The sequence below is a fragment of the Spermophilus citellus genome (genome assembly GCF_964194105.1).
Source record: "Spermophilus citellus genome assembly, chromosome: 6".
Lineage (NCBI taxonomy): Eukaryota > Metazoa > Chordata > Mammalia > Rodentia > Sciuridae > Spermophilus > Spermophilus citellus.
The window spans coordinates 40,425,173-40,452,718 of NC_138187.1; the positions used below are offsets into that span (position 1 = coordinate 40,425,173).

The following is a 27,546-nucleotide window of genomic DNA, read 5'->3' on the forward strand; positions in this document are numbered from 1 at the left end:
GCAAATTAATGGCATGTTGCTAGCAGACCTACCTAGGAAATGCCTAAAGGAAGCACCCTAAATAGAAAATTATACTAAAAGGAGGCTGGGACCTTTAGACTGTCAAGAAGCACAATGGAATGTGTGAAAATGGAAGTCAATGTATTTGATCCTTTGTTGCAATCAGTGATAGGGTTTGAGTGGCCCCAAGCCTTCATGTGTTGAAATTTAAACTCTACCATGTGGTATTAAAAAGGTGGAAATTTGCCAGGCGCAGTGGCCCACACCTGTAACCCAGCTACTCAGGAGGCTGAGGGGGATCACTGGTTTCAGGCCAGTCTGTATAGCTTAGTGAGACTCTGTCTCAAAATAAGACAGGTTGGGGATGCAACTCAGTACTTGCCTCACATGTGAGACCCTGGGTTTGATTCCCTGTCTTGGGGAAGGGAGGAGTGGAAACATTCTATGGTGTTTAGTTGGAAATCTTTGGGAGGCAATTAGGGTTAGATAAGGTCATTAGGTAGAGCCCCATGATTGAATTCTGGTGGCTTTATGGGAAGAGGGAGAGGGATTAGAAGATACACACACATGTACGCAAACATTTGTGCTTCCTTTCTCACCATATGTTGCCCTGTATCACCTCAGCACTCTGCCCTCAGAAGGTGGTCACTGAAGGCCGCCCCTCTACCTTAAACCTCCAGAACTGGGACCAAAATAAACCTCTTCTTTATAACTCATTCAGTCTGTGGTGTTGGGCTACTGGAAACAGACTTAACCTCATGATTTTTAATCATATTCTGTAGTTCAAGCAAAATTCACACTGATAAAGTGCTTGGTGTACATGGAGGAAATATTTATGATTACATTTAAAAGCAAGGAGGGTACAGTAAGTTTTTCACACTGTCCTTGGAGTAATAAAACACTGGTACTGGTAGACTGATCCATTACTATGTACACATTAATATCAGAACAATACTGAAAACACTGAGCATGGTGATCTACTCAAAATCATCATAAAATAGAATTCTGAATATGTTCAAGCATTCCACAGTAAAGCATGAGAGAGGGAACAAACACAAAGAGTAACAAAATAATAGACCATATCCTTCCTATGCTAGTAATTGAAATGTGAATATCCTAAGCACACCAACTGGGAGACTGGCACAGTGGATAAAATCCATGACCAGAATATTTTGTCTACTCTGCTGAAACTCCCTGCAGACATGAAGACATGGTGGATTGAAGGATGGGAAAGTGGCCATGTAAACACTGAAACAGAAGATGCTGGCTATGCTAATACCAACCAGGGTGACTTCAGAGCAAAGGACATTTCTAAGGGAAGAAGGACACTGTCTTGGTGATTAGGAAGCCACAACTATCCTAAATATGTGTATCAAACAACAGGTTTTCCAAATAAAGCAGGCGCGGCAAGGCGTGCCTGGTGACAGGAAAATGAGAGAAATCTGCTGGAATGGTTGAAGACGTAAACTCTCCAGTCTCAGCGATTGCTAGGACTACTGGACAGACAGCACCAGCAATCGGGGGATCCATTGACCTTGGCAGAGCATTCCCTCCGCTGTGAATTGGATCTGGAGTGTCCCCCAGGGCCCCTGTGTTGGGGCATAGACCCCAAGGTGGCACTGCTGAAGGTGGTAGAGATAAGAGGTAAGGCCTGCTGGGAGATCTTCCAGTCCTGGGGGCCTGCCCTCCTGGGGGATTGTGGGGCCCAAGTTCCTTCCTCTTCCTCTCTTTTTCACTTCCACATCCTGGACCTCAAAACAAGCCTTAGCAAATTTAAAAGAGTTAAGTCATACAGTACATGCTTTCTGACAATAATGGAACCAAGTTGAGATCATGCCAGCCCTGCCCCTTTGCAGGCCTCTGTGAGGGAGAGGAGCCTGTGGGTGGCCTCTGAGGGAGTCCCCAGGTCTATAATTAAAAAACAACAACAACAAAATACAAAAGGAAACCTTCACACTGAGGAAATTAGAGAAGACAGTTCTACTTGTAGATTAAAAAGTGAAGTCGTGAAAATGGAGAAAAATAAATACACAGCAAAGAATAACAAAAATAACAAGAACAATAAAATTAACAAACCTCTGTCCAGATTATCAAGAGAAAAAAAAAATGAGCACAAATTAAACCTAAGGAGTTTAAAGGGTGGTCACTGTAGCCCCTAAATATTTTTAAAAGATGATAAAAAACTAATATAAACCAATCTATGCCCCCAAAAGTATATGAAATAGGGAAATCATAGGAAAACACAATTTACTAAAACACAAAAAGAAATAGAAAATGGAGGTGTTCAGCACTGTTGAAGAGATCAAGTTTATAGTTGAAAACCTTCTCACAGTGAAGGCCACAGGCTTAGATGATTGCTGACAAATCCTTCAAGCATAATTTTAATAAGGAAATAACTCTGATCTTAACATCTTTCCAAAAATAGAAACAAGAATATTTCCCAACTCATTTCATGAGGCCAGTTTCACAACCTTGATCCCAAAGGGTGACAAGGACATTATATAAAAGGAATATTATAGGGCTGGAGTTGTGGCTCAGTGGCAGAGCACTTGCCTTGCACATGTGAGGCATTGGTTTCAATCCTCAACACCACATAAAAATAAAGATATTGTATAGATTAAAAAAAAATTTAAAAGATGAAACAAAAGATGAAACTTTCTATCTTAAAGGAATACTATATAAGTCAAATTTTATTGAACACAGATGCAAAGATTCTAAACAAAACATTAAACATAGAAAGAATGGATTTTTAAAAGATAATAAAGTCAAATTTATTCCAGGAATGCAAATTAACTTACCTTAAATTAATGTAATTTACTCCATTTAAAAATGGAAAGAATAGGGGGCTGGGGATGTGGCTCAAGCGTAGCGTGCTCGCCTGGCATGCGTGCGGCCCGGGTTTGATCCTCAGCACCACATACCAACAAAGATGTTGTGTCCGCCAAGAACTAAAAAATAAATATTAAAAATTCTCTCTCTCTCTCTCTCTCTCTCTCTCTCTCTCTCTCTCTCTCTCTCTCCTCTCTCACTCTCTCTTTAAAAAAAAATGGAAAGAATAGGCCAAGTGAAGCACTGTGGCTGGCACATGCATGTATTTCAAGCTACTGGGGGCTGAGGGTGGAGGATTGCAAGTTTGAGGTCAGCCTCATAGCAACTTAACAAGACTGTATGAAATAAAAAGGACTAGGGATGTAGCTCAGTGGTTGAGCACTCTTGGTTTCAATCTGCAGTACAAAAAAAAAAAAGCATTTGGTAAAACGTGACCCTCATTTGATTAAGTAGTTATAGCATTGTAGTTATACATAATGGGTTCATTTTGACCTAATCACACATGCATGGAATATAATTTGCTTCACTTTGGTCCCTGGTGCTTTCTCTTTCCCTCTCCTCTTCCTTCCACCTGCTCCTGCTTCTCTTCCTCTACACTACTGATCTTTCTCCTCTTAATTATTTTTTATTTATTGTTTTTTAAAATAGCTCTTTATAGAAATAGGTGGAATTCCCTATGCTATAGTCATATATGTACATAGTATAATTTGGTCAAGTTCATTTCACATTTCCTCCCTTTTCCTGTCTCTCCTCCCTCCCTGTCAGTCCCCTTCCTCTACTCCACTGATCCCCCCTCCATTTTCGTGTGATCTGCCCCAGATTATTCCTCTTATTTTGCTGTAGCTTCCACAGAGAAGAGAAAACATTTGATCCTTGACTTTCTGAATTTGTCAAGGATTCAGAAAGCGGGGTGTTCTCCACTTTTATCCATTTACTGGCAAATGCCATAATTTCATTCTTCTTTATGGCTGATTATATATTCTCCATTGTGTGTGTACGACGTTTTCTTTATTCATTCTTCAGTTGATGGGCACCTGGTCTGGTTCCATAACTGAGATATTGTGAATTGCATTCCTATAAACATTGATGTGATTGTGGCTGAATCACCATAGCATGCTGATTTTAGGTTTTTTTTTTTAATAAATACCAAGAAATGGGCTAGCTGGGTCACATGTTGATTCCATTCCTAGTCTTGAGGAACCTCTGTATTGCTCTCCAAAGCATTTGTATCCATTTACAACCTATGTGTGTACCTTTTCTCACATATCCTCACCAGCATTTATTAGTTTGTATTCTTTTCTAAAATATATTTTTAGTTGTAGATGGACAAAATACGTTTATTTATTTTTATGTGGTGCTGAGGAGCAAACCCAGTGCCTCACACGTGCAAGTTGTGTGCTCTACCACTGAGTCACAACCCCAGCCCCTTGTTGGTATTCTTGATGGCTGCCATTCTAACTGGAGTGAGATGAAATCTCAAAGTAGTTCTGATTTGCATTTCCCTGATTGCTAGGGATGTCTAACATTTTTTTTTTCTTGTATTTGTTGACCATTTCTTCTTTTGAGAAATGTCTATTTAATTCTTTTGCTCATTTATCAATTGGGTTACTTGGTTGGTTGGTTGTTGTTTTTTGTTTGTTTGTTTGTTTGGTGTTGTTTTTTGAGTATATTCTGGATATCAATACCCTGTGAGAGAAGTATCTGGCAAAGGTTTTCTCCCATTCCGTAGGCTCTCTCTTCACACTCTTTGTTTCCTTTGCTGTTCAGAAAGAAACTTTTTCTTTAATACTTTTTTTTTAGTTGTAGATGGACACAGTATTTATTTTTATGTGACACTGAGGATCGAACTCAGTGCCTCACATGTACAAAGCATTTACTCTACCCACTGAGCTATAACCCCAGCCCAGAAAGAAACTTTTTACTATTTGATGCTGTTCCTCTTATTGACTCTTGGTTTTATTTCTTGAGTTTTACTGGTCTTGTTATGGACGTCAGCGCCTGCACCAATATGTTGGAGTGTTGACCCTGTTTTCTTCTATCAGTTGAGAAGTTTCTGTTTTAATTCCTAGTTTTTGATCCACTTGGATTGGACTTTTGTGCTGGGTGGAAGATAGGTATCCAGTTTCATTCTTCTACATATAGATATCCAGTTCTGCCTGCACCATTTGTTAAAAAGGCTATCTTTTCTCCAACATCTGTTTTTGGCATCTTTGTTGAGTATCAGATGACTGTATCTTCGTTGAGTGTGTCTCTGTGTGACCCTTATTTATATAAAACTCTTAGTATATTAGGAATATAAAGGAACTTCTTTAAGTCAATTTTATAAAATCCCACAATAAATATATTAAATCAAAAGATCTTCTTGTCACTGTGTACACCTTCATGGGTTGGGCTGGGCTCATGGTGCCCAGCTGCTTCCAGCCCTCACTTTTAAGAGAACTGGCATCCACTTCAGACCCATCAGAATGGCTCATACAAAAAAACAAGGGCAGCTGGCGCAGTGGTGCATATCTCTAATCCCAGTGACTTGGGAGACTGGGGCATGAGCATCGAAAGTTCAAGACCAGCCTTGGCAACTTAGCGAGGCCCTGTCTCAAAATAAAAAATAAAGAGGGCTGGGAATGCAACTCAGTGGTAGACACTGCTGGATGCAATCCCCAGTACCAGGAAGGAGAGCACCCATACACAACCAGGGGATAAGGGTGCAGAGAGGTCTCCCATGCTGCTGGTGGGAAGGTTGAATGCTGCAAGCACTGTGGGAGACAGCGTAGTGTGGCGCTCAGATAATGAAACAGAAGACCGGTCACCTCTCACCCAGAACTCCACTCCTGGGACTATGCAACTGGGAGTCAAGCCAAGAGCTGCAGGCCCATGTTTTCTGCAGCATCTTCACAGCAGTTAAGATGAAAGTCCCAACATCCATGTGCAGTGAAGGAAATATGGTCAATCCACACAGGGGACATCATGCAGCCCTAGTGGGGGGGAAATGATACAGCCTAGCAGGAGGATATTCTGATGCAGGCACCACCTGGTTAACTTTGAGGTCAAGTAAAATAAGCCAGGTGGAGGACAACCTCAGTGCACCCACTTACAACAGGTGGCTGGTGATAATGCAGAGTCCTGGGCTCAGATTTCTCCTGGGAATCCTTGTTGCCAAGTCTGTTCCAGCATGGCAGAAGTCAACCCACCAAGGAGGGACGTTGAGGGTGAGGAAGGAAAGAAGAAACAGCTTCCTCTCCTTTCCCAGGTGGCTCCTAGCAGTGGCCTTGCTGGAAAAGAGGAAATGTGTTTTAACTCTGAATCAAGTTTGGAGTTTTGATTATTTCATGGTAGTGGACACTTAAAATGGCTGAGTTGACACAGGGTTTATATCTTTTTTTGGGGGAGGGGTGGTACTGGGGATTGAACTCAGGGCACTTGACCATTGAGCTACATCCCCAGCCCTATTTTATTTAGAGACAGGGTCTCAATGACTTGTTTAGTGCCTCAATTTTGCTGAGGCTGGCTTTGAACTTGCGATCCTCCTGCCTCAGCCTCCTGAGGTGCTGGGATTACAGGCATGTGATACCGTGCTTGGCTGGATTTATATCTTAACATAACTATGGAATTTTAAATCATCTCCATTTGTACCAAAATGTTTAAATTCATATTTGTCTAACTCCCTTCAGAGAGTATATTCTAAAAAGCCACAAAAGGCAAGAAAAATGGGATTCCTAAGTCTCTTCCAAGAGTCTCATCTGCCCAAAGGTTTGGTTACACGTATTTTACAGTGAGCCACTTAAACCATATAATAAACCAAAGTTAGTAAATAATTCTTGGTTCATTCATTATTTCACTCAACAAATATTTACCTGGCACATGACATCTCCAGGCATTCTGTTAGGCACTGAAGAGAATGATGAGTCAAAGCAGATGTAGTTCCTCATCTTCATGGAGCCAAAGGTCCAGCTGGAAGATGGCCAGTGGGCTGATCAGATGATAACGCTCAGAGATGCAGCGGTCAGCCAATGGGCAGGTGCAGGATGCCCAAGGATGGAGTTCTGAGTGGAAACACTGGAAGTGGTACCTTGGAGTGGTAGGTCCTTAGCCAAGCAAAAAAGGCGAGGCCCCTTGTCCTAGTAGAGGCTGTGCCCTGCTGGGGAGCGAAGAAGCCAGCAGGAGGCAGACAAGTCATTTTGAGAAGATTGTGAGGAAAGGCATGAGGAGGCCTAGGACAGAGGAGCAAGGGAGACAAACCCAGAGGCTGGCTCCCCCCAAGGATGGGAGGTGATGCTGGTCCAGACCCCCACATGGTGTGGGAGTTGTGGATGGGTTCAAGAGTTGTTTCATGGATAACACTGGCAGAAGCTGGCTGCAGATTTGGAGTGGAGAGGCAGGAAGAGGTTTAGCAGGCTTCCAGGTTCCTGGCTTGGAAACCTGGGCATTTGGAGGTATCCTCCACAGAGGCAGAGAACACTGGCAGTCAACCAGGTTTGCAGGGGAGAGCACATGTCTGCTTTGGGGCATAATAATCTTGAAATAGGTTCCAGTTATGTAACACTACTTAACAAATCACCCCAAAACGATGGGCTTCAAACAGTGACTCCTGTTAGTTTACAGATTCTGTGGATCAGGATGTTGACAGGGTGCAGCAGAGGAAGCTTGTCTTCTCCTCGTGGTGGAGGGGCCAGAGATGCCTGCACAATGCACACTCAGGTGGAGGCTGTGGACTGTCACTGTGGACAGCCTCAGCTCCTTGACATGTGGCTGCTCTGGGCTTTCTCACAGCATGTGCTGGGTCTAAAGGCAAATGTCCCAATGGGAGAAAAAAGCTTGCAAAAGCAGGGCCACCCTTTGGCTCCAGTGTCGGAAGGCACACAGTGTATCCTCACAGCCTATGTGCAAGGGGGTCTCCAGCTGCCTTTCTGCTTTGGGCACATGGAAGACAGTTCCACCCTCAGCTTAGCTGGGGGGTGGCGATGCAGCTGGGCCATTGTGCAGATGCACCCTTGGATTAGTGTCTGTCACTCCCCTCTCCAGGGGAGTCTGCCTGACACATACAGTTCCTCACCCCAGAGGCCACTTCTGTTATTGGTTGCTGCAGTATTTTTCCAGGGATGTTCTACACCTGAATAAACATATACGATGTGTGATTTCACCTCTGTAATAGTAGCAAAGTGTGCACAGTTTTATGCCATGCTTTATTTTAACTTAAGAATACACCTTGGAGGTTTGGGGTGGTGCCTCAGTGGTAGAGCGCTTGCCTAGCACATGCCAGGCCCTAGGTTCAATCCTTGGCACCACATAAAAATAAATAAAATAACAAAATAAAGATATTGTATCTAACTACAACTTAAAAAAAAAAAAAAGAATACACTTCAGAAGCTGGGTGCTGTGGTTCACTCAATCCAGGCCTGTAATCCTATTGGCTCTGGAGGCTGAGGCAGGAGGATCACAAGTTCAGCAACTTAGCAAGGTCCTAAGCAACTTAGCAAGTCACTGTCTCAAAATAAAAAAGAACTGGGGAGGGGCTGAGGCTGTAGCTCAATGGCAGAGCACTTGTCTAGCATGTGTGAGGCACTGGGTTCGATTCTCAGCACCACTTTGTGTCCACCTATAACTAAAAAATATTTTAAAAACAAAAATGAAACAAAATAAAGGCATGCTGTCCATCTAAAACTACAAAAAAAAAAAAAAAAAATAAAAATTAAGAGGAGGATCCAGGCCTGGTGGCACACGCCTGTAATCCCAGCAACTCAGGAGGCTGAGGTAGGAGGATCTCAAGTTCAAAGCCAGCCTCAGCAACTGAGCAAGGGCTTAAGTAACTCAGTGAGACCCTGTCTCTAAATAAAAATACAACAAAGGGCTGGGGATGTGGCTCAGTGGTCAAGAGCCCCTGGGTTCAATCCCCAGTACCAAAAACAAAACAACAACAACAAAAAAACCAACAACAACAAAAAAAAAACAGGCTGGGGATTTGACTCAGTGTTTAGGCACTTATTGGTTCAACCCCTGATACAAATGATAAAAATAATACATCTTGGAGATGATTTTAAATTAATTGATGCAGGGCTGGGTTCGTGGCTCAGTGGTAAAGTGCTTGCCTAGCATGTGTGAGGCCCTGGATTTGATCCTCAGCACCACATATAAATAATAAAATAAAGGTATTGTGTCCAGCTACAACTAAAAAATAAATATTAAAAAATTAATTGATGCAGAGCTGTCATCCTTTTTAACAGCTGCATAATATTCTTGCCTTAGATCTCCATTCCTGTAATAAAACAGTGTGACATGTCAAACTGTTGAGTTACCTTCATGATCCTGTGGCTGATGGGAGCTGTGATTGCTGCCCAGCATTGTGAAAGAATATTGTACTGCACAACGTGGTAAAATGCAAAAAAACAAAAAGCAAAATACAAAAAAAATCAAATCCAAAGTAAAGTTTCTACTGAATTCATGTTACTTTCATATCATCAAGTTGAAAATTCATTAAATCAAACCATCATGAGTCAGAAATCAAACCATCATGAGTCAGGGACCAACTGTAATTATCGTCTCTTCACCACTATGAGTTGGGGGGTGACTCTGATTGTCTAGTCTCAGCCTCTCCTCCCCTCAGTCCCTCATATTATCTACTTTGATTTGAGCATTCAGTGGCCTCTTCCCAGTAAAATTCTCAGCCCAATAAGTGTCAGCCATTGTAGTTTGCAGCATCTCTGTCCTTTTGCTCAGTGAGCTTACGTGCATTGAGCTCAGGGGTGGAACAGGGATCTGCACCCTGGACATCTGCCTACAGAGCCTGTCTCAAAGCACCAACTCTGCAATGTCTCCAGAACCCAAAAGAATCCATTTTCTTTTGCACCCAGGAAAATATTTTTTTTCCCTTACCATGCAGAATGAATAAAGAATAAGACAAACATCTTCCACGTCTACTTTCAGCATAGCGAGGGAGATAGGAATTAGCCCAGCAGCCTTTCATGTAATGTAGTAGCTCCTGTGAGAGAGCTTGGTGTGTCCCTTGGGGTTCCCTGCCTCACCTGGAGGTGCCAGGTGCCTTGGGGGAATTTCCTTGCAGAAGGAACAGCTGAACCTTGGGGAATAAGCAGGAGCTGGCACAGAGTTTGGGGATGGTTGTGAAGCCAGATTTACAGATAGGTAGTTAGTGGTCTAATATGGAGTAAGATAAAGAAAATGGAGACCATTATCAAGAATGGAGTCCAGGAAACCAGAGCAGCACTGGGGGAAATTGAAATGTTAATGTCCCCAAGGCCCCTGTTAATGTCCCCAAGGCCCCTGTTAATGTCCCCAAGGCCCCAATGCATCCTAAGAAACTGTTAATGAAACAGCTCCCAGCAAGCAGGGAGGTGCTAATCAAACCACCCCAGGCCCTTCCTGCCCAGATTACTCCTCCAGCCCACCTATCTGCCACCTTTTGGCCTTCCCACCTGCATTCTATCACTGAAAGATAGAGGGAAACAAAAGACACGAATGTGGGAAAACTAAAAGAAGACCTTAGCTATAAAAAAGGGAAGATCTCGCCCTTCCACGGATTCTGCCTTTCAGGTCCCCTTCTTCCCCGGGGAAGTCTTTTCTGCTGTCCTTTAATAAAGCCTTCCACTTTCCACTCTACATTTGCCTCCGCTTGAAGGACTCCTCAGTGGTAAACATCAGTAACAGCTGGGCTTTGAGAATGTGGCTTTGAGGTAAGACTTTGCAGGGCTTGGTCACTATGAAGACATCTCATCACTTGATGAATCCTATAGTCAGGTCTAGGATTGAAGTAAGAGCCTACAGAGCTGGGAAATGTGATGATACTATGAAGCATATAGTGTAAGTACTCCCCTGTGTGTGTGTGTGGGGGGGACATTCTTGGATAAGCATAATTAAATTACTGGGATTTTTGAAGGGTCATGAAATCACCAGTTGCATGTTTTTAGTAAAAGGATGTAGCTATTTGGAGTCCTTAAAAAAGTCAGAATTTGTCACTGTTCAGCAGGGTGGCAACCTACTGTGAATGATCCACGTGGTTTGATGAGCCATGAAGATGTCCTGTGAGGGACATTCTTATTATCCTCAATTAAAGGCACTGGCCACCAGTCACCCAATTAGCTCCCCTACTTCATCTGGGCTCACCAAGCCCCCTCCCTTTGTATTGTCATGTGTTGTGTATGTGTGTGGATTGTGCACATCCGGTCTGGGGAAAGATCCACTTGGATGTTTTCACTTGCAACCAACAAAGTAAAAAGCCAACCAAATTTAGCAATAAAGGTTATCAATTCACGGGAGCCCAGAGAAGAGTTTTGGGGATGGTTTTTAGGGTGGTTCTGGTTTGAACTTCTGTCTCTGCTTGTGTGTATTGATTTCCTCCTTGGGGATCCACCAGTGAGTGGGACATTTTGAAACCATCTGGCCTTACTTCAGGCACAGCAGAGGGCAGTAAGAGCCTCAGGTTATGGGTTATGGAGAGGTCTGTAGGCTGGGGCACTGCTACAACAGAAGTCTGGCAAGGGAGTCTAGAAAGGGCTTGGAGGGGGGTCATGGCACTGAAATAGGTACTTGAGTTGCCTGGAAATGTCCCAAGTGAGAGACTGGAGGGAGCTGCCCTCATGGTGGTATGAGGAGATGGGCTCAGGAGAAGCCACAACCTAATGAGGTCAAGGGGCCAGGTTGTTAAAGGGCCAGGGACGACATGATCCAAGGGGGCTCTGCTGGGACAAAGCAGCCCCGCAGGACTAAGACTCATGTGGGGGTACCCCAAGATTGGAGGGCTGTCCTTTGAGGTCAGCCAGGGAGAGTCCTCCACACGCCCCTCCCAGGGAACAAAGCATGAGGATGTGCCTGTAGGGGGCAGTCCTATGAGAGAAAAAACTAGTCCTAGAGCACCAAAGCCAGTCCACCATCATTGCCAGGTGAAACCTGTTCTTTCTCATTCTTTTTGCCAGGCTGCTCTGGAGGAGTCAGAAGGACCTGGAGCAAGGGGGTGGGGGACTCCACTGCTAGTTCGAAGCAATTTGAGTTGGTTGTGGGATGCAAGTTTTAATTCAGGTGAGATGGGGACATGAATTCTGAGAAAGACCCATTCTTAACAGGCTTTGTCCATAGCAAGAGTGTCAGCCTGTGATGTGAACAGGGTGTGGGGGACACACTGGAGGGCAAGGGCTGGGGATGTGGAGCTTCCTGTTTGACCCCCTGCCTGTGGCCTGTTCAGTTTAACTTCACACTAGCAGAAAGAGGCTGGGCCAAGGCCAGTCCTGCTGGGGAGTATGAGCAAGGCTGGAGACTCTGCAGAGGGCCTGTGGCCGGGTGAATGGGGCAACAGGTGATATGAGACAACTCAGAGTTGCCAAGTGAGTGTGGTGAACAGGTGAGTGAAAAACAGATGAGGTGGGGGGGCTGGGGATGTGGCTCAAGCGGCAGCGGGCTCGCCTGGCATGAGTGCAGCCCAGGTTCCATCCTCAGCACCACATACAAACAAAATATTGTGTCCTGACCTGAGCGCCACACCCTTCCTCCTGGTGTTTAGACCACTCAGGAAAGACACAAGTTTCTTCCCCAACCTGGCAGAAGGGGCAAAACATGATGTTGGGCAATAGAAAATTAAGGTCAATTCTTTTTCTGCTCCCTGGGATTGTGGATTAGGAAGTCGCTGAGGCCGACCCCTCCCCCGCGGGGTGATAGCTGCTCACACAACAGGTGGGGGTGCCCGGGCCATCACCTGGATCCCCTGTGCTGCAGCCAACGGCAGGGTCTGAGTACAGGGGAACAGGGGACGCGGACAGCAGTGGGGGCGGGCTTGGCCGTGCTGCCCGCGGTCCTGTGGGTCTGTGTGTCCAGGCTTGTGGTGCATCCCTTGCCAGTCCCGGGAAGGGTCCCGGGATAGGGAGGGGGCGGGGCGGGGTCGGGAATGCCCAGCCCGCCAAGGGTAAGGGGGGATCGCGGGTCTGTGGGGAGACACGCACCCGCGATGTGCCAGGATGCAGCCGGCCGCGCGCGGCGGGGGCGGGCGGAGGGCGGTGCCGCTGCAGTGCGGGGACCCGCTCGCCGCGTCCCCGCGCCCCGCGTCCCCGCGCAGCCGCCTCCAGCCTCAGGCGTCGCGCATCCAGGTACGCAGGCTGGGGTGGGGTCTGCGTCTGGACCTGGACTGTCCCGACCTGGGCCTTCGCCGGGGCTGGGAGGCCCACCGGGAAACGCGGGCATTTGGGGACCCACCGGCCGCGGTGCCCCCGAGGAGTGAGTGAGGCGCCGGAGGTGGAACTAGGCCCGCGCCCCAGCTCCGGCCTGGACGCCACATCACAGTCGGGGGGAGGGGTATCCCTGCTTTCTTCCTCTTTTGGGGTTCAGCGCACCGTATTACGGTCTGGGGATCCCCGCCTTCTCTTGGGCTCCGGGGCGCCCCATCATGGTGTGGGGGTGTCTCTCCTTGCGTCCTCTCTTGGGGCCCGAAGCATCCCATCATGGTCTGGGGGTCCTCCACTACGTCCTGTCTTGGGGTGTGGGGTGCCCCATCACCGTCTGCGGGGGTGTTGCTGCCAGCGCAGGTGGAATCTGGGGGGCCTTCCTGGTGGCTGGAAAACCCTGGGGGTTTGGCTGGTGGCCTCAGTCCGGAGGCTGGTGGGTGGACCTGGCTATTGTGACTTAACCCTGCACAGGACGCACACAAGCCGTTCTGGCGCCTTTGGCCAGAAGCTGCTATTGTTCTCTAGTCCCTTCAGCGTGGCCCCCAGCAGGGGCTTCCGCTGCTTCTTTTCCCTTTCTTTTCCAGGCTTCCCCACCTTTTGATTCTCACTGACCTCCCCTCCCCCACCTCCTTTATCTCTTGGAGGATCCCTCCAACTGGGACCCCATGTGGTGACAACATTTACATTTCACACAGGTGTCCTTACAACTGGGAGGGTGAATGAAAGTGAGACCATATTAACCCCGGGCTTGGACACTGGGAGCACCAGGCACCCCCCTTCTCCCACCTCAGATTTCTCAGAGAGGCAAAAGGGGGCTTTGGGTCACCCATAAGTTCTATTTGAATCTTTTCCATCCCCACAAAATCTGTTCAGAGGTAAGGTCTTTGTGGCTGTTAATATATTAAACAATTCATCCAGCCCCCCAAAATGAAAGATCTTTGACAAATGCAAAATAAATGACATTTTCTGTGTTATACCGTTTATTGGATTTGCCCGCCAACAATAAAATCTTATATACTGTGTGCATGTTTGTGAAGCACAGCAGTGCAGCCCCTGTCTCCTCCAGCTCCTCTAAGGTTCATGTGGTTTTTTATTTTCCTCAGCGGGAAGAACAAGACGCTCTGACCATGGCCTCTCCATCCTCTTTCCACTTGGAGGAGGAGGACAGTCTGAAGGGGTGTGAGCTGTATGTTCAGAAACACAGCATCCAGCAGGTGCTCAAAGATTGCATCGTACACCTCTGCATCTCCAAGCCTGACCGCCCCATGAAGTTCCTCCGGGAGCACTTCGAGAAGCTAGAGAAGGTCAGTGACTTCCAACCTGGGAGTGTCCCTTTGCAGGTGTCTTGAGGTGGAGTAGTCATAAGCCCCTCCTTCCTCCTGAATGCCAGAAGGTCGTCCTGAGGATCTTTCTGCAAGATGGAAAGAGAAGCCCATTTGGTCTGATCCTAGCTTGTTTGGTCTCAGGTTCATCCTTGGGCATTGTCTTCCTGGCCACAGAATTCCCCCCTTCTACTTTCAGGGGATTCAGGACTCCCTTGGAAGATGATCCATGTTTTTAGGTAGTTCATGGAGTTCCCTGGCTGTTTTCAGCTTGGGGGGATGGAGGTTGGGACCAGGTCTAGTTGTAGATGCCACTGGCATTTTGGATTAAAAAAAGTAGTTCCAATTACCCCCATGAAGCGGGTCAAGTGGGGTGAGGTTCCACATCAGCCTGTACCACTGAGACTTGACAGTCATGGATAGAAACATACTTCAAACAAGGGAGAAGCACATATCTGCTCAGCTCTTTTTTAAATTTTTTTCTTTTTTTTTTGTGCCTCAAGGGAGTAAACTCAGAGCCTCATGCATGTTAGGCAAGTGCTCTACCACTGAGGCACATCCCCATCCTTTTTATTTTAAGATTGGGTCTCTTGCTAAGTTCCCCAGTCTAGCCTTGAACTTGGGGTCCTCCTGCCTCCTCCTTCAAAGTATCTGGGATTACAGATATCTGCTGACATACCTGGCTTCAGCTCTTCGGAGAGACCCCTGTCTTCCATGAATGACACTCCTACCACTTAGTGGCCCGCTTCTGAACTCTTCCTGAGCAGGGGAGATTGGATATGAGACCCTATGGCTTTGTCCTATGGTTTCTTCTTCCAGTCCTCATCTCCCATTTCTTACCCCAGACTGGCTCTAGGTGTCATGTGAGATTTCCTCTCCTTGATATTTGGTTGCAATTTAACTGTCCCTTGTCCCATTTACTCATGGGGATCAAGTGCAAATGTGGGCAGCCCTGTTCATCCAAAGATCTGCTTTTAAACAGCAATGAGCTGTTAGGTCCTCATCCAGGATATGATCACATTGCCCTAACTCAAAGGAATGAATTTGTTTATTCCCTTGAAAACAATCCATCCAAAATTTATGTATTTGGTGCTAGGGATCAAACCCAGGGCCTCCTACATGTTAGGCAAGTGCTGTACCATTGAGCTACCCCATCAAAAAATATTTATAAGCAATGCAGCCTATTAAAGAAAATTTGAGAAGTTCAGAAGTAGAAATAAAATCTTCTGCAGTTCCCTCGCTCCTTCCCCCTCAAGTTCTGTGCTTTTTAAAATCACAGTGTTTTCACTCCTGCATAGTCATGTTGCAAATGTGCTTTTATATTTTGCATTTCTCTATTTGTCATCTGCTCTTCACAGACCTCATTTTCAATGTCTGCGTGATGTTCTTTTGAGGAGATAAAGGTTTTTGACCTTGCCTTCATGATTGGTAATTGAATTGTTTCCAGTTTTTTTTTTAAGTACTAAAAGTTATGCCATATTGACATTTTCACCCATAGATTTTTCCCCCCTGTACATAGTGTTTGTTTAGGATGGCCTTCTAGGACAGGAATTCCTGGGTGAAGACAATCTTGCTGATTCTGTGAAAAGCTTTCCAACAGGGGCATCAGTTCACATTCCCACCATCAGAATAGGACTGAATTTATCCACACTCACCAACTTTGGCTGTTTTAATTTAAAAAGATATTTCTTGCTTGCTTTCTTGATTACATTCTTTCTTGTTTTCATTTTTTTTTCTTTCTTTCTTCAGTTGATAGGTGAACACGGTCATGTGGCCTTAGCTCATCTTTCTTTGGTTAGTCATGAAGTTATTGTTTTGTTGGGTTCCCAGGCACAAAACCAGAGAACTGGGGAGTGGGAAGGAGGTACTTCCATTTCTTGCACTTTGGAAGAAGGAGAACTGAGCAGGCGGCCCTCTTCCTTTCTCATCTCAAACCACACTTTGTCATGCTGGTGTCACTTGCTTGGTTTGCTCACACGTGATCCCCAGCCAGGTTGCCAGCCCCACAGGACATTAGTTTGAGGCATGATTGGATACAGGAGTCCACCAGGAGACCCAAGGCTGGGGCCAGAGTCCTGGCTCTGGCCTGCAGACATTTTTGGTTGCTACACTGGGGGTGGGCTTGGCCAGCCAGTTGTTATCCAGTAGGTAGAGGTCAGGAATGGGAGCAAGACAACCCTTATGACCCCAAATTATATGACCCCAAATTCCAGTGGTGCCAACATTGAGAAACTCTAGAATCAAGTGGGTGAGGAACTCAAGATCACCAGCATGTAGGGGGACAGGACCCAGTAGTGGCAAGATTTGGAGAGTTGAAGGTCAGGGGCGAAGCCAAGTTTCTGGCCTGACAAGGAGGACACAGAAGGGAACTAGGTGAGTATGAGTTTGGAGCTCAGTGGGTCACCTAACAGGGAACCCCAAGGGTAGCTGGAGCTCCTAGTGGGAAAGTGTCTGAGACAGAGGGCAGTAGAAGCCAGGGGGGGGCGCAGTTGGTGTGAGGCTGAGGTGATGGGGTCCAGGTAGGGTGGAGGGGTATGTCCGCTGGCAGATTGAACCTGGCAGTGAGAAAAGTAGCTTGGAGCTTCAGTCTTGGTTGGGCAGAGCCACTGGGTAGAGGGTGCACTGCTGGGTAGGAAGGGGCAGGACCGAGTGTGGAAGATCGAGGCTTCTTGTTCTGGATGTGATGTTTGAGCTATTAAGGGGCAGCTGACTATGAGATGGGCGCTTATGGGCAGGGCTGGGGACAGGGTAGAAGATTAATTGAGACACTTGCCCTGGATTTCCTGCCTGACAGGTGAGGACTGAGGTGCGAATGGGGTTGGGTACCTTTCCAGAGTGAGGTGGCCACGGGACCTTGTTTTGGTCCTGGTTCCACATTGATGATGTGCCCACCAGAAATTGAGTGTACCTTATTGGAAATGCCTGGAGCCAGAAATGTTTGAGATTTGGGATGTTTGGACCCAAATTGCTCTTATTTATTTATTATTTATTTCTTACATACATGACAATAGTGGAATGCATTACAATCATAATTCAAATTGCTCATATTTAACAATAAGGGAATTACATGAGTCCTTTTCTGACCATGGTTGCTGGTGGCTGCTGCAAAGTACAATAGTAAAAAAAAAATTACATTCCCTAAAATTACCCACAGACATATGCATCTGTGCATTTATACTGCAAAGCACAAAAAGGTCCCCAGAGAACTTACATTACTTAGTAATGTAATTTTTTGTAACTATTTAGTTTGCACTGGTTGACTTAGGAACGACCACAGAGGGGGCAGCTTAAAGAAATTTCCCCTTTCACAGTACAGAAGGGTAGAAGTGTAAGATCAAGAACAAGGCATTTGCAGAGCTGGCTCCTTTGGGGGGCTGTGTAGAGGTCTCTTCCAGACCTTTCTCCAGCTTTTTTTTTTTTTTTTTTTTCGTGGTTGCTGGCAGTCTTTGGTGATCCTTGGATTGAAGAGAATCTTCCGTGCCGCTGACTTTATCTTCACACAGCATTTTCCTGTTTCTGTGTCCAAAGTGTCCCTTTTTATGAGGCTACTGGATTAGAGCCATCCTAATGACTCATTTTAACTCAGTGACCTCTGGAATACAGTCTCCAGGGAAGGTCACATGCTAAGGCCTTGGGTTAAGGACTCCGACATGTCTGTTCGGGGGAACACAGTTCATCCATCATGGCTACCTCTCCAGGCATCTTTCCAGAGCTTACCAGCAATTCATTGGAAATATGTTGCAGGTTGTCACCTGTGGTACAATTTCCCTTTTGTCAAAGGTAATGCCAACAATAGCATATTTATGTGCAAAAGAGAAATCCAAGGGCATACATCCAAACTCCCACAAGGCAGGGCTTATTTTGGCTTTTTCTGCAATAGCTGGTAAGTTCAGGCTTTTGAGGTGTTTTGTGAATGTCTGAAATCATATGCCCATTTTTGTGTGTGGGTGCATTTTATGTAGGAGAATGTCCTTTTGCTGTCAGATCAAGCGGATCTGAGATGCCAAAGTGAACAGCACCCAAGAGAGCCGTAAAATCCCTCAGGAATCCCACTTCACAAGAAATGTCTCCAGCCAGTGAGAAGCAGTGGGAGAGAACCAGGAAACTCATCTACTCCTGGCTAGGGCTGCAGCCCCACAGGGACAGTCAACGCCCGAGCCACCCACCCCTGCTCTTCCCCTTAAGGTCAACCGGGCAGAGCTGTAGGCAGGAGCAGGAGGGATGGAGGTTTTTCTCAGCTTTTATCACAAGCAAGGTGCATATCTGTGAGATTGATGAAGCTGCCTCTCACAGCCCAGCAGGATGGCCAGGCCTCCGTGTCCTGCCCAAGTCAGTCCAGCCAGGCACCTGACGCTCAGGCTATGGCCAGTGAACTCTTCACCTCTGGCCATTTAAGAAAGTCCAGTTATTTTATGGTGGAGACTTAAGGAGTAAAATTTTTTTATTCAATGGCAAAACACAGCCCTGGAACTTTCCCACCATGATGGGGGCTTTCTGAAGATTGCATAAGATGATAAAGTCATCAGTCTTTTTAATATTGAATTTTAAACTCTATAGAAAAAAAGATCCCTCCATAAAACTCATGGGTTCCTCACCTCTTGTACACTGGCCTTAAGTTCTCTGGGGACCTGTTTTTGCTTTGCAGTATAAATGTACAGATGCATATGTCTGTGGGTAACTTTAGGGAATGTAATTTGTTACTATTGTTCTTTGCAGTAGTATTTATTTATTTATTTATTTTAGTTGTTGATGGACCTTTATTTTATTTATTTGTATGTGGTGCTAAGAATCGAACCCAGTGCCTCACACATGCTAGGCAAGTGCTCTACCACTGAGCCACAACCCCAGCCCCTGCAGAAGTATATTTTATTGTTGTAAAATATACAGTGCCATTGACCATTTTGGCTTCACAGATTGAATACATTGAGTACATTCATATAGTTATGCTTCCTTTTTAGTAGCCTGAACCACCATGTCAGATTGCTATGAAACATTCCATGTGGGATGCATCATGCTTTTCATCTTCTTTTTGTTGGTGTCTGATTAATGGCTTCCAAAGGTTCTTTCCTTCACCATCATGCTAAGGAACTGATTTAAAGGAAGCGTGTAGGTTCAGGTGGCTCAAAAACAGGCTCTGCAGCGCTCCATCCAGCCTGGAGTCCCTGCTTCCCCATGGAACATCTCCCAATGCTGGTTCAGCTGTGACTAAAAGATCTGACCAGAACAATTTTAGGGGAGGAAAAATTTGAGGACTCACAATTTCAGAGGTCTCAGTCCTTAGAAGTCCAACACTGTTTCTGGGGCTGAACATCATGGCAGAAGAGTGTGGCAGAGGGAAGCAGCTCATATGGTGATCAGAAAGCAGAGAAGGAGAGAGGGAGGGAGGGAGGGAGAGAGAGAGAGACAGAGAGAGAGAGTGCTCTCCACTTGCCAGATACAAATATATACCCCAAAGCAACACCCCCAATTTCCACCTCCTCCAGCCACACCCTACCACTTTAGTTACCACTCAGTTAATCCCTGCCAGAGGATTGATTCACTGATTAATTAACTGAATTAATTAATTCACTGGTTAAGTCTCTCACAGCCCAATCATTTCTCCTCTGAACCTTCTTGCATTGTCTCACACATGAGCTTTTGGGGGATACTTCACATCCAAACCATAACATGCCTCAGGGATGGTTCTTACCTGGGAAGTCCCCTGAATTTGGAAACCATATGAAGTTCACTGAGATTTCTGGTGACCAGTGCTACAGACGCCATTCTGGTGGCATAAGCTGAATACCTTGGCTTCCTGGAGTCCCATGGTCTTGGAAGACATACTTGTATGGAATCAAACAGTTGTCCACTAGCACTCAGAAGACCCATACTCTGGGTTCTGAGGAGGCCAGGGGTACGCCAAGATGGGAGAGCTGTAGTTCTAGCCTTGAGGATAGCATTTGATACATGGGCAGATACAGGTGGTTGTCCAAGGGTGGTGAAGATGATCTGGAAGCATGTGTGCCATACATTGAAGCTAGGGGGTTGGCTTTGCCTTGGAGAGGATGGGCAGGGACACTTCACAGAGGAGGGTTTGAATGGACATGGTGACTATGTAACATTGGCCAGGAACGGGTAGAATGGAAGGGCTCTTTGTGCAGCAGAATAGCCTGTGCAGATCCCAGAGCCTGTGGGGTGGGGAGGGGTGAGCCTTTTGGGGCAGGGCATGGAAGGCCTAGCCTGTGAGGCAGGGCTCTGTCCTAGTGGTGCTGGAGCCACAGAAGGATTTGACATGACCAGATGCCCTTTCTGTCTCTGTTGACAATAGTATGAATGACATTGGTTGCTTTTTTGTTTTTTAATATGTTGATTAAAAATAAAAATATTAAATAAAGCAAACATAAAATTTTAGCACTGGGTTTCAAGTTTACATAATCTCTCAGGTCTTTCATAGACCATAATATGGTCTCAAAGCCTGTAGCTACAATCTCGACATTTTCTCTCATGCCTCAGTTTTACTTTATTTTATATTTTACATAATTATATAACATCTACATAGATGGAAAGGAGTTTGGCATGCATTTCAAGTTTTTCACCCAAAGGAAAGTGTACTCTTAAAAATAAAACTACTGCAAGGGAGTTTCACTTTCTACAAAAATTCTGCCCATTTATTTATTTATTTTGATTTTTTAAATATTTTTATTTTTTAGTTGCAGTTGGACACAATACCTTTATTTTATTTATTTTTGTGTGGTGCTAAGGATCGAACCCAGGTCCTTGAACGTGCTAGGCAAGCACTCTACCGCTGAGCCACAACCTCAGCCCCTTATTTTGATTTTTATTAGTTCTTTTTACATGATAGTAAAATTCATTTTGATATATTTATACAAACACAGACTATAGTTTATTCTTATTAGGACCCCAATCTTTCAGATGTGTAAGATGGTGGAATTCACTGTGGTGTACTCATATATGTACATAAGAAAATTATTTTGGATTCTCCACTGTTTTTTCTTTTCCTACCCCCCATCTTCCCTTCATTCCCTTCTCTTCTATATCTCTTCTTCCAACCCCCCACCCCCATTGTGGGTTAGCTTCCACATATCAGTGGAAACATTTGACCTTTGGCTTTTTGGGACGGCTTATTTCACTTAGCGTGATAGTCTCCAGATCCTTCCATTTACTGGCAAGTGTCATAAAGTCATACCCCTTTATGGCTGAGTAATATTTCATTGTATACATACCACATTTTCTTTATTCCTTCATCTGTTGAAGCTCACTTAGGGTGGTTCTACAGCTTAGCTATTATGAATTGAGTTGCTTATTAATGTACTACAATGAGACACTGTAGTATGCTGATTTTAAATCTTTTGGATATATATTAAGGAGTTGGATAGCTGGATCAACTGGTGATTCCATTCCTAGTTTTCTGAGGAATCTCCATATTGCTTTCCAGAGTGGTTGCACCAATTTGCAGTACCACCAGCAATGTGTAAGTGTACCTTTCCTCCCACATCCTCACCAACATTTACTGTTACTGTAAAAATACAATTTGTTGTTGTAAAAATACAATTTTTGATAATTGCCATTCTGATTAGAGTGAGATGAAATCTCAGTGTAGTTTTAATTTGCATTTCTCTAATTGTTAGAGATGTTGAATATGTTTTCACATATTTGCTATTTGTATTTTTTTCTTCTGAGAAGTGTCTGTTCAGTTCCTTTGCCCATTTATTGATTAGGTTATTATCATTATTTTGATGTTAAGTTTTTAAGTTCTTTATATATCCTGGAAATTAATGCTCTGAGTTGCAGGTGGCAAAGATTTTCTCCCATTCTATGGGGTCTCTATGTTCTTGATTTTTTTCTTTGCTGTGAAGAAGCTTTTTAGTTTGATACCATCCCATTTATTGATTATTGATTGTATTTCTTGTGCTTTAGGAGTCTTGTTAAGGAAGTCAGTTCCTGAGCTGATACTTTTTGAATTTTGAGCTAGCTTTGCCTTTCTGGGCCATTAGCTTATGTTAGAAAATCCTCTGTGTTACATAATATAAGAACATGTACTGGGTTTTAGTTGCTAATGCATTCTTGAGGACTTTTGCACTGTGTTCATGGAGGATGTGGTCTGTCGTTTTTTTAAAAAAATATTTATGTTTTAGTTATAGGTGGACACAGTATCTTTTTTTTAATTTTTATATGGTGTTGAGGATCAAACCCAGTGCCTCACACATGCCAGGTGAGCGCTCTGCCTCTGAGCCAAAACCCCAGCCCGGTCTGTAGTTTTATTTATTTAATGATCTAATACCACATGGTGTCAGGATAATGCTGGTCTTACAAAGTGAGTTGGGGAGTCTTCTTCTGGCTGGAAGAACCAGGAGAACCCTGGGTAGAATGGCATAACCTCTTCTGAGCCCTGAGTTTTCTTTGAAGGTTTTATAAATTTAAATTTCTTTAATAGAAGAAAAATAGGATAATAGTATAACCTATTTAGGTTATCCATTTCTTCCTGAGTTTTGGTAGTATGTGTCTTTCATGGAATTGGTCCAAGTAATTTAAGCTATTAAATTTATGGGGATAGATTGTTTTTGATAACTTTAATTATCCTTTTAATGTCTATATTTGTATTCTTTCATTCCTGATGTTGGTAATTTGTGTCTTCTCTTGCTGATCAGTCTGGCTAGAAGCTTGTCAACTTTATGAACTTTTCCAAAGAAGTAGATTTTAGTTTCATTGGTTTTCTCTATTTTTGCTCTTATTACTTTTTGCTTTGGGCTAAAGTCTCTTAAGGTGAAAATTTTGATTATTGGTCTAAGACTTTAAAAAAAATTATTATTTTTTTATGGACCTTTATTTATTTGTTTATATGTGGTGCTAAGAATCAAACCCATGGGCTGAAGTTGTGGCTCAGCGGTAGAGCACTCGCCAAGCATGTGCGTGGCCCGAGTTCAATCCTCAGCACCACATAAAAATAAATAAATAAAATAAAGATATTGTGTTCAACTACAACTAAAAAATATTAAAAAAAAAAAAAGACTCAAACCCAGTGTCCCACACATGCCAGGCAAGTGCTCCACCAGTGAGCCACAATCCCAGCCTCTAAGACTTTTTTTTTTTGTACCAGGAATTGAATCCAGTGGCACTTAACCACTGAACTATATTCCCATTCCCCATCCCTGTTTATTTATTTATTTTTTAAAGAGAGAGTGAGAGAGGAGAGAGAGAGAGAGAGAATTTTTTTAATATTTATTTTTTAGTTCTTGGCGGACACAACATCTTTGTTTGTATGTGGTGCCGAGGATCGAACCTGGGCCGCACGCATGCCAGGCGAGCGCGCTACCGCTTGAGCCACATCCCCAGCCCCCCTGTTTATTTTTTTATTTGGAGAAACAGCGTCTTGCTAAGTTGCTTAGGGCTTTCCTAAGTTGCCGAGACTGGCTTTGAACTTGCAATCCTGCCTCTGCCTCCTGAGTCGCTGGGATCACAGGTGTGTGCAACTGTACCCGGCTCCTACTGTTCTTTTCTAATGTAATGCTGTAGACACCCCACAGCTGTGGAACATTAGCTGCATCCCACAAATTTTGATATGCTGCATTGTTTCATTTTTTATGTAGTGCAAACATTTTCCTGTTTCCACCAAGATTTTTGTTTCATTGATTATTTAGAAGATTTTTTTTTGTTTAATTTCTGAAAATGGGGGGGGGGGGCTTTTCAAATGCTTTTTTCACCCAGTTCTGGCTCAGTTCCATCCTGGTGAGTTGTGCACTTCTCCCTTCTGAATTTGTTAAGGTGTGTTTAATGACAAATAAGATGCTTGTCTTGGCGAGTACTCCAGGTAATCCTGCTGCAGTTGGGTGGGGCAGTGTCAATGTTGATGCTCCAATGGCAGGCATCTTCTGTCGCTGATGGCTTTCTGTCCCCTTGTTCTGTTACCACAGGAGCACTGAGATGAGTAGCTATAATTGCACACTTATCTAGTTCTCTCTTTAACTCAACCAGCTTTGCTCCATGGATTTTGAAGCTCCGTGATCAGTTCCTCTCTGCTGTTGTTAGGTTTCCTTTGTGTACTTTGTCTGACATGAGGACAGCTGCACATGCTTTCTTTTAATTAGGATTTTCATGGCTCATGTTTTCCCATCATTTTACTGTAGCTTTACCAGTAAAGAGTCTCTTATTGACAGCAAATGGTTGGTTTAAATTTTTTTTTTTAACCAATCTGACAATTCCTGTCTTGTAATTGGTATGTTTGGACAATTTATGTTTTTTTAAAAAAGAAATAATATTTCTTACTCTACATACACATACATATACATACATATTACCTCACTTATTGTATTTAACGGAATTACTGTTATGGTTGGATTTTTTAAAAAAATGAATTATTTTTCTATTTGTCTTGTGTTTTTTTCCCTCTTGTTCCTCTTTTTTCTGCCTTTATTCTTTGATTATTTTTAGTATTGAATTTTAATTTATTTACTGTCTTTTTAAAGTTGTTGCTTTAGAACTTACAATAATTGTAAGTAACTCCTTGACTGTCTTAATTATTTTTTTACCATTTCCAGTAAAGCATGCGAGCATTGTACCCTAGAGCCCCACTCTCCCTTATTATAATTGTCATATATATTACATCTACATACATTGAACCCTCATTATAATTTTTACTTTTAATGCATATTTTAAATCATTTGAGAGGGGAGAACCATCTTGTCTATGTGCCCAGGATCTACCATTTCCATCTCTCCTCCTTTATTCCCAAAGTTCCGTCTGAACTTGATCATATCTGCAAACCCTGTTTCCAAACAAGGTCCCCTGGAGTTTACAGATGGACTTGGATTTGGGGGGATTCTGTGTATAGATCAGCTTACTGTCACTGTGACAAAATACCTGAAACAATTTAAAAGGAGGAAAGGTTTATTTTGGCTGACGGGGGTCAGAGGTTTTACCTATGGTCTCCTGGCTGTGTTGTTTGCAGGCCCGTGGTAAGGGAGCATAGCATATGGTGGAGCTGAGCTGCTCACCTCAAGATGGCTGGGAAGGAGAGAGACAGAGAGAAGGGCCGGGAAGACAAGATGTCCCTTTCAAGTGACCCAATTCCTCAAGCTAGGCCCCACCTCCTACAGTTTTCGCCACCTTCCTAGCCTGTTAATTTATGAATCCATTGATGGCCTCATGCACTGATGAGGCCATGATCCAGTCACCTCCGGCAGACCCCACCTCTGAATACTTCAGTCTTGAGGACCAAGCCCTCAGCATATCAACTTCCAGATCCAAACTCCAACACTATTCCAGCCCTGACAGTATCCAACCTGAGAAGTCAGATGTAGAGCAATGGAGAAAGATGAAGGATGAATAAATAATTTATAAAAATAAAAGCAGAAAAGCTAAGGAATCAAAGAAATAGTAGCAGTGAAATCAAACCCTGACTCCTCAAGGAGATTAATGAAGCAGACAAAGGTCTGATGTGCCTTCCAGGTTAGGGAGAGGCGGCATAAACTTGTCTTGAGCTCAGATGAGGAAGGAGCAAGCACATTTCTGAGCAGGGCTGGCAGGGAGCGTCATCTGGGAGATCCTCCCTGCTTCCTCCTTTCCAAGGCTGGTCCAGGGTCCTCTTCTTTGCCTTTTCCTCTATTCTCCCTGTTAGGCCTGGTATACATTTGGTGTTCAATAAATGACTAGAGACTGTTTTTCTCTTATACATTTACCACTGAATGGCTGAGTACTCCCTGGGCCAGTCCTTTACCCTCTCTGGTCCTCAGTTGCCCACTTATTCTGGTTTCTTTAAAGGATGCTACACCCCTGAGCTCAGCTCATAATTCCTGCCTGGGGCTGGTGACCCTGGGACCCTTTCTTGGAGGCCTAGGTCTTCAGATGCCACAACCACCCTCTTAGGACTTGGGGCTTCAGGGTGCAGATGGGCAGTATTGGGATGGTACATAGAGCTTCTCCCTGGAGATGGGCCAGAAATGCTGCTCATGCTTGCCTGGTGGGGTGGGTGCCTGAGGAAGCCATGCTGCTGAAATCACTTTTCCTCCTTTGGGTGTGGGAGTCCAGTGCTGAGGAGGCGGTTGGCTTGATAAACTGCCTCTTTGAATCCCTATTGGTGGGAGAGGGCAGACTGCAGCCTTAGGGCCAGGGAAGTGGACAGTCAGGACTTTGGAAAGCCACCAGCCCCAGCCATGGGGGCTTCTCATGAGGACAAACTAGGTTCCAGAAAATCTCTTGAGATTCTAGTCCCCACCTGAATGGCTTCCTTTCGGCTGAAGTCTGCATTCTATCCCTTGTGTAGGAAAAATGTTGTCAGAAGAAAAGGAGGGACATCTTTACAGCCCATGACATTGACTGGCCTTAGGACAGGAAGGGGACAATCCCTGGGCTGTTGTTCCTCGATTCAGGGGCAAATTCTGGCCACCAAGTTTTCTGGAAACCCCTCTGGAAACTGGTTCCCATACTTTCGGTATAAAGATTCCTTTGGCTGGAAAAGCCTGTCCTGACCTGATGACCTTGACTGTCCCTCACTCCAGACAATTCATCAGCATGAAAACAGAGACAGGAAGGGGGAAATCTGAGAAAGGAGAGGTTTTCCTGGAATTCCACGGAGGGAAAGGAAAGGGATACCAGCAGAGATAATGGACAGGCATTTGTGGGAGGCAGAACAGGGAGAGGAGCCCTGTGGTGGCCGGGGAGGCGCCCTGGCTCCAACCCTGCCCGTTTCTTCCTGTGGCCTCCTGAAGTGGCCTCCGTGTTTCAGACCACCTGTATCCTGCCCAGTTTGACCCTGTGCCTGCTGAAGATGGAAAATCATTTCCATGCCAGGTCAGGTGATGCCCATCCTTCTCAGAAAACAGGCCCTGACTGCTGCTGACTGGAAGAAAACAGACTTGGTTCCCCCAGGGAGGGACCTGGGATCCCCACCCAATGAGAGAGCATGGGCCACATGCTTCTTTGTGACATGGGCCACTTGGGACACCAACAGCTGGAGCTCTTTTGTGTCCAGTGGGTGTGGGTCTGACAGCCTGGTAGATAATTGTGAGCTCAGACTCAGGTGCCTAATCTAGACTCTAGAAGGAAATTCCTTGAGATCCTGGCCTTCCCACTGGGATCCTTCCTGGCCTTATCACCAAGAAGGTCTTTGTGATTTATAAAGGCCCACATCACCCATGGCTGGCCTTTCAAGGCTTCCTCTGTCCTTGGATGTTGTTAGGGGCCATCCTGCTTCCTCGCTGCCACCTCTGCCCCTGCCCCTTCAATTCTGAGCCCACTCTACC

General features: G+C 44.8%; 1 protein-coding gene across 6 annotated transcripts in view; it reads left to right on the forward strand.

Annotated features, from left to right (window-relative positions):
- PRKAR1B (protein kinase cAMP-dependent type I regulatory subunit beta) overlaps window positions 1-27,546 on the forward strand; it is a 143,460-nt gene that overhangs the window by 2,827 nt on the left and 113,087 nt on the right. For 3 of the 6 annotated variants that reach the window (XM_081297600.1, XM_081297599.1, XM_081297601.1), the window contains one exon: window positions 14,090-14,290. In XM_081297600.1, coding sequence (XP_081153726.1) covers window positions 14,114-14,290 — 177 coding nt within the window. In that variant the 5' untranslated portion in view covers window positions 14,090-14,113. Of the gene's footprint in view, window positions 1-1,383; window positions 1,645-12,768; window positions 12,912-12,942; window positions 13,039-14,089; window positions 14,291-27,546 lie in introns of those variants that run through there. The other 3 variants (XM_081297602.1, XM_081297598.1, XM_081297603.1) reach the window with 3 other exon arrangements.